The sequence below is a fragment of the Triturus cristatus genome, chromosome 6 (genome assembly GCF_964204655.1).
Source record: "Triturus cristatus chromosome 6, aTriCri1.1, whole genome shotgun sequence".
NCBI lineage: Eukaryota > Metazoa > Chordata > Amphibia > Caudata > Salamandridae > Triturus > Triturus cristatus.
In genome coordinates this window covers 865,720,956-865,729,147 of record NC_140589.1, presented here as the reverse complement: position 1 = coordinate 865,729,147, position 8,192 = coordinate 865,720,956, and the positions used below count along the sequence as shown (strand labels likewise).

The 8,192-nt window shown below is 41.2% G+C and overlaps 1 protein-coding gene across 1 annotated transcript in view; it reads left to right on the top strand.

The window, feature by feature from the left end:
- The first annotated feature begins 7,941 nt into the window (after nt 1-7,941).
- PLG (plasminogen) overlaps nt 7,942-8,192 on the top strand; it is a 300,429-nt gene continuing 300,178 nt past the window's right edge. Inside the window, exon 1 of the mRNA XM_085611450.1 lies at nt 7,942-8,069. Coding sequence (XP_085467576.1) covers nt 8,018-8,069 — 52 coding nt within the window. The 5' untranslated portion in view covers nt 7,942-8,017. The remainder of the gene's footprint in view (nt 8,070-8,192) is intronic.

Sequence of the window (8,192 nt, the reverse complement as noted above, 5' to 3'; positions counted from 1 at the left end):
CGTGCGCCCGCAGTACACTGCTGATGACGTCACATATTACATCACTCATGGCATGGTCAGTGACATCACTCATGACATCACTCATGACATCTCAAATGACATCACTGATGACATCATCCTTGTGATAGAGTGGCAGACCTCCTCTCACCCTAATATAACCTTTGATACATTCAAAAATAGAAACTAAAATTTTCAAAACAATGGACATACCAATACCAGTTACAACATCCTATTCAGTAATTCTAAGATCCACATACACATCCACTCATTCACCAACAGTCCTATACAGTCACTCATACATGTACTCACTCATCATATGTACTCATACACCTATACATCCTGTTACACAACGCCACTCATCCATAGTTACTCACACACATAGTCACTCATGCTAAAAAAGAATCAAACATCCATTTACTTGCATATACAGTTATACACACACCACCACACTTACTTCTACAGAAACGTACTTATTCATACAGGAACTCTTCCAATCTCTCCCTCTCACATATACTCACTTATATACACCAATAGTCACATATACTAGTTTAAAACATCCATTTAGACACTTATATACCCATTTTTCCTTCCATCAACCTTGAGATATACATATATAAAACATATTTAATTTTCAGGAAAACACACATTCACTGGATGATGTCATCAGTTATGTCATTGGAGATGTCATCAGTGATGTCATGAGTGATGTCACTGACCATGTCATAAGTGATGTAATATGTGACGTCATCAGCAGTGCATTGCGGGCGCGTGAGTTATAGTTAGCTGAACTAACTATAACGGGGGAATATCAATGGTTTTGTACGAGTGAAAAGTCCAGCTAACTATAACGCCCCTGAAACCTATGGTTTTTTCAGTGAATTTCTAAGGTTTTTTAAATGCTAATTTCTAACTTTAACGTGCCTGAAACCTAAGGTTGTTACAGTGAAAATCTATATAAACAATTTTCCCAACGGGAAGGATTCCAAAAGCACTCAAGGATGTAGTTAGTATCCAATCTTGTCAACAACATAGCTGGGGCAATACAGCACAGACCTACGCGTTTCAGTCTTACAAAGACCTTGCTCATGGGTAAAAAAAGCGCTGCATTTTCGCATTGAAAAAATATGATCTCAACATGATTACATCACTTCCTTTTTGTCGCACGCTTTGCATTGTGGATGATGTAGTGTGAATGTGTGAAATCCTCATTTTGTTTGTTCCACCACAATTTGTGTAAAATAAAGTGCATCAAAAACATTTATGTGTTACACGAATGACATTTCTTGTTAAGTGATCCCCTTCCGCATATTGATTCAGTACTTATGCAATCAACATTATTTATCATGGTGAACTGCGACAACCTTTACATTCTTTGCATAAGCAAACATTTTTTTTCTTATTTCTTTTTCGGTGCAAAATGGCCATGGACCAGTTGGTCTTTGAGGTTCCTTGCTCTGCGATAATTAATACTCGGTTGATTGCCTATGAACTCGGAAACTGTGGGATCTAAGTGTAAAAAGTCCAATTTTTTCATAAAATTCTTATGATTTGTTTGGATTCAGTTGAATATGTGGTTATCAAACAAATTTTATCCTCAGATTTTGCTTTGTCTTGTTCATTCCTTTATCTTTGATTAGTTCTAAACTTTGTTGTTTGAAGGTTTTCTGTAGACAAGATTCAACCAAATTGCTGTTATAGTTTCCCTTTTTAAACCTGTTTGTAGTTTGTTTACTGTGTTTCTGCCATTCCTCTTCTTCGGAGCATATCCTTCTTATTCTCAAGAACTCCCCATATGGGAGGTTGTTAATTAGTGTTGGTTGGTTAAAAGTCCCTGCGTGGAGAGTTGCGTTTGTGGCTGTTGCTTTCCTAAGCAGCGTTGTGTGTACTTTGTTGTCATGAATATACATTTCTGTATCCAAAATGATTACCTTGGTGTTACTGATGGTATAGGTACAAGTGAGATTAGCTTTTGTGTTGTTTAGGATTTTGAAATATTCTTCAAATTCTTTGTTCGACCCATCCCAAATAATGAAAAGATCATCGATGTATCTTAGCCACATTATTATTTTGTTCACAAATTTATTGTTATTGGGATGCCAGGCCAGTTTTTGTTCCCACCAACCCATAGTGAAACATGCGTAACTTGAGCTGAATGAAAAACCCATAGCGGTTCCTTTGACTTGACGAAAAAGTTCTTCACCAAATAAAAAGATGTTTTGGGCCAAGCATAATCGGATCATTTCCAAGACCATGCGATTGTGGTGTGCATAATGGATGTTGCGTTCACGTACAAAAAATGTGCATGCTTGCATTCCGATGTCATTCTCAATATTAGTGGACAACGATCTTACATCCATTGTGACTAGTTTGTATGTTTCTACCCAATTAATTTCTTGCAGGTATCGCAAAAGGTCACTCGTGTCACGTAGATATGATGTTAGGTTTTTGACATATGGTAGCAGATACCCATCCACAGAATTAGCAATTGGTTCTAATAAAGCTCCTTTGGTGGAGATTGTTGGTCTCCCTGGTGGTCTAGTTGGATGCTTGTGGATTTTGGGTAGGAAGTATATTGTTGCTGTTATTGGGTGTTCTGTCGTAAGGTATTTGATTTCGTCATCATTGAGTAGATTGTTGTTCATCCAACCCAGTAGTTTGTTATCCAATTCTTTTTTATACTTAGGTGTGGGGTAATCTTTTAACTTTTCATAATATTCAATGTTTTTCAATTGAGTGCAAGCTTCTCTCAAAGAGAAATCTTTGTCCATGACAATGATGTTTCCACCTTTATCGGCCATTTTTATTTCGATACTGTCATCTCTTTTTAAATCCAATCGAATTTAGCATTTTGTTGGCGTCAAGTTGTCTCTGAAATAGATAAATAATGTTGACTGAATAAGTACTGAATCAATATGCAGAAGAGGATTACTTAACTAGAAATGTTACTCGTGTAACACATAAATGTTTTTAATGCTCTTTATTTTACACAAATGGTGGTGGAACAAAAAAAATGAGCATTTCACACATTCACAATACATCAACCACAATGCAAAGCGTGCGACAAAAAGGAAGTGATGTAATCACGTTGAGATCATATTTTTTCAATGTGAAAATGCAACGCTTTGTTTACCCGTGAACAAGGTCTTTGTAAGACTGAAACTCGTTGGGCTGAGCTGTATTGCCCCAGCTATGTTGTTGCCAGAAAAATGAACAAGATTGGATACTAACTACGTCCGTGCTGCTTTTGGAATCCTTCCAATTGGGAAAATTGTTTAAGTGTAAACGGCTTGACTCTGCCGTATCCAAAATTGCACCGCCATAGAGCGCCAACTTCTCGGAAATTGAGCCAACTCGAGGTAGATATATATATTTATTAGTTATAATATTACATTATTTTAACATTTCTGAAATTATAATATAACTTACAATTATTAGTTTAATACGTTTTTTAAGTAGATATATGTAGATATATATTCATATATATGTGTTTTAAAAAAAAATAAGTTTGTTATATTTGTTGAAATATAAATTTATTTTTATTAAATGAATGTTACTATTTAATACATTTAATATTTAAATGTATATAAATTTAAACAACTATATTTAATACGATATTAATGACAACAATATTATTTTTTCGATAATTTTGTACTTACTATTATAATTATGGGCTGACAATATTTTGTACAATAATATTTGGGTCATGGTATTTTGGGATGGCGATATTTTCATAGGTGATATTTTGTCAGAGAACCGAAAAGGATTGCAGGAAGGGGAGGTTGAGTCCTGAAAAATGTGTCATCCATCAAGTATTGGGACAGACTGTATGTGAAGGGGAAGTTCTGCAAGACTTCTGCCTCTGACCAGAACTGGGATCAAAGTCCTGCTAGTCTCCCCGCTGGATGGGGGTATATCACCCAGAATACCAAAAACCCTTGGGCTGGAGCCTGGAACACCATCGCCTGCCTGCTTGCCTAAAGCAGTGTGCCTTGTGCGAGCGAGGGGCTTGTTGGCGGGAGCATGGTCAGTTGGGGAGCCCTGGATGAGCATTCCACAAGCGAGGTGGGAGGCTGTGCACTGGTCCGGCCGTTCCATCGTATGCAATTACAGAGCTGCCTTGCTATGAGTAATGCCAGAAGCGCGGTGCGGGAAGCACATTGCCCACACCACCGCGCCACGGGGATCCCGTATGCCAGCGGGGGTCACCAGTGAACTGATTTCGGACCAGGAGTATGGTATTCATGACTCCTGAAATCAGCAACCCTGGATGCCAGGAGGGGCCACTGTAGTGAGGGTGAGCACATAAGGAGAGTGCGCCCGGATTGTACCTCAGCAACCCCATATGCCAGGGGGGACTGCCAGTGTCACTTTGGCTTTGGACCATCACCCGGACCAAAGGAATACAGCTGTGAAAAGCTGGTCGAGCCCGCACACTGGTGATCTGAACCTGGCAGATTCCTCTAGGATCACCAGGATGCCGCTGAGAACATCGTAACTTTGTTTAAGCTCCGGACGGGAGCCGGAGGACCACACAACTATCACTACCATCCCTTTCAACTAGGGGGAGGAGCCACTTACCTTTGTGTTCACGAGCAGGTGCCACTCAGATCACTGGAATGGACAGGCGGTGCTGCTCAAGAGGGAGAGACCGCACCAATCGATGCTGCAGAGTGCTTCACAAGCGGCTCGACTTCACCAAACAGGATCCAGACTCACAAGCGCCTGAAGAGAGTGCACTCACCCTTCCTGCACATAAACAATCATTTAAAAAAATGACAAGTTGCAACTTCTATGTGTGCTGCATTCTGAAGCATACATAGAAGTTACAAAACACCATTACTGATTGTTTATGTTCCGGAAGGAACACCTTTCTGCACATAAACAATCTTACCCTGCAACGCCTGCACCCTTGCACAATGGTGCACGTGTGCCTGTGTTGGTACGAGGCAGCTAAATTTAGCACCAGCGCAGGGTGAAATGCAGGGTTGCACCGTATTGATATGAATACAGCGCAGCCCAGCGTTTCAGAAGTGGCGGAGCACGGCATTAAGCCAAGAAGGCTAACGCAGCACTGCGTCACTTCCATGTACAAATGACCCTCTATTTGTTAAAAAGAAGCCAAAAAGGAGTTAAAGTACTTCGTACTTTAATCATTGATATGAAGCCTAGCAGGAGCTCATGGCCCTACTACTCTAGTCATTTGCTTAAACCCAGAAGAAGTTGGGGGTCCTTGTACACATAAACCTCATACAAGAGATTGAGACTCACTGGAACTCCACTTTCTGAATGCTGTATGCATGTTTAAGTGGTACAAGTCTATATAAATCTGTGTGAGGTTGCCTTATACATTATAGGCCTCATTATCATGCCGGTGGGATCGACACTAACGGCACGTCGGTGTCAGTCCCACTGACATTTGAAGCAGCAGTCAGAGCGCAGCATTACGATGAGGGCGATCCGACCGCATGGGTGAGGGACTGGCCGCTGCAGTTCCGATGGGCTCAAAAGCCTGTTGGCCCAGCAGTTAGAATGTAATCCTACAATGAGGGTGGTGCCTGCTAAGGCACCGCCATAAGGATTACGATGGCCTTTCCTGACGGACTTTCCAAGGAGGTCCGACCACCATGGAAAGGCTGTCTGAAATGGATTTTGTGGGCTCCTAGCAGGGCCAGTGCCACTCCGTGGCCTCTGGTATGAAGACAGGGGGTCATCTGTGGTGCCCCCACAAACACCCATGCCACATGTGGCTGGCACCGTTAGGTGCCTGGCACATGGTACAACAATGTTTTAAAACATGCGTTTTGGCATTGCGGCTTGTCCTGCAGCCCTTTTTCGGGCCGCCGCACAAGTCTCACTGCAAAGAGGCATGTTTCCGACCGCCTCTTCTTAGGAATCAATTAATCTTGAATGTCTGTCATCTACCACAAACTCAAGCTCACAAAAATAATACTTCCTCATCAGTAAGGACCATCCACACCCTCACATAAGGTCAGAGTTTGAGAACATTCTGCTTGAAAGTTTCTCCTCAACCATTAACCAGAAAAGCCTTAATATTACCCATTAATGCCTAACTCATCTCCAAACCACACATTTCTAAAGTGACTCGGGCCTAGATTTACTGTCCTTCACACAACGGAGCACCGTGTGAAAAACGTCACTCCTTCATTGCTTGAGGGGGCAGAATATAACAAGCATCAGATTTAACTAGACTCGCCTGCCAATTACATCATCAGCAGAACTCAAACTAAATATGGCAGTTCTGCATTGCATTCAAACCTGCACTGTGATTCAAAAGTAAGTGAATAGAGTCTAATCTAGGATTTGTACTCAAGATACACCCAACAATACCAATTCATATGTGCAAACAATAGCACAGAGGTTAGACAATGTTTTAGAGTAATGCACATTTCTTACACATATGTCTATTCACACATCTTACATGTATGTCTATCAGACTTCACTTCTTGCTTGCTCCTTCTTTTGTCCGGTGTTAGGGTTTGGGTCCACCACACTAAAGTAGATTTATTTTTGCACTGGCTCACCAGAGGCACCGACTACTGCATACAGTAAAAGTGGGATGACATCAAGGGTTGGGGATTTTAAGTGAAAGTTGACCTCTCACTGTTGTTGGTGGCGCTTTGCATCATTTGGGCTCCATGCAAACCTTTAGTACATCAGTGGCATGCGGGGCAAAAGATCCTCGTGTGAGATATAGCCACAACTCATAATCATCTTACAGATGGAAGAAATGACCTTCTGGCAGTCCTGGAAACATCCGTCTTGACCCTAAATAGGATCCAATGCTCTAGCTCCACCCATAAAAGGTCAATAGAAGTGCCTAACAAAATTCACACTCTTTCAAATGTTTTGTGTGACCCTGATGAACTAAAAATTCCTCACCAACCTGAAAAACAATATACAAGCAATATAGGCATGCTTATCCTACAGCCAGTTATTGGCTAGACTTGGATCTCCCTATCGCAAAAAAGTAAGAATGCTGAAGCAGGCCTGTACCGCCTATTCTCCAAGACTCCGAAACTTCCTTTTTCTTAGGATATAAGAACAAATTGAATGTCATACTTTTCTGGTTGCTTCTTCTGGTAACTGCAGCCACATGTACAGTCTAAAATGTACATCATGTTTGTGTGGTGCTTTGACGTGTCCATCTGGCGCAAATGCCACCATCCCCAATGTGTGTATAAAAGTCCATGAAAACTGTTCATGAACCCGAGTTGGGCGGCAAGTTTCATCTCCTGACTACATATCAGTCCCTACTACACACTACCCTTTCAAACTGTCCACTAAAGTATTTACCACGCCCTGAGTCAAAACCCAAACACATATGTACCTTCTTATGTACAGTGCTCACTTTCTTCTTTGAGCTAGGTTAGCTCTCCTCTAAAACCCACAATCAATTACAAAAAAATAAAATATTATCTTTTACTATATTTCCAACTTAGGCTTGCGAGTTTCTAAGTTAACCATGTGTCAGGGGCTTGAATTTAAGGCCAGGCACGTGCCTGGGCTTCCATTGAATTTCTGAATGATTTGCTCCCTGATGAGACATGGACATGGAACTATAGGAAAAATACTGACCAGCCTTTTTTTCAACCCACTTGCCACAGAGTAGCACTAACCATACGTTTGGTGATATTTTAATAACTTTGGCACAAACAGATGTTTGAATATAATAGCAGTGCGCCACATCCTGACCTTGTGTGAAGCCGAACCCCAAATGATTCCCATAGCAAAGCAATTTTTGATGTTCCCGTTCATTTTGCGTGGGAGAACTCTTTCAGCACACATTTCCCGTCAGCTAACTCAAATGAGATGTCGTAAGGTATTGACACAAAGCAATGTTTGAATGGCTTGACCCCTGCTGGGCAAAAGGTTACCTGGAGAATGATTGACTTTTCCCCCCATCTTGTTTGCTTGATGGACCCAAGCTCGGATACCTGTCCATAACCATTTGCACTTTTCATCACCACTCCTCAGCAGAGGAATAAGGCTGTGCAACATGGGTCCTCGAAAGAGAGCAACATTTCTTCTTCTTCTCTTCGTGCATTCAGGTGAGTTATATGTTTACAACTTCAAAAAGAATCGAAAATGCACTTAGAGATCACATTTTGATTTTGTTGGCTCAAAGTTTGCAAAAAGAGAGATAGCTAGAATCATAAGCAATAGTAGCAGGA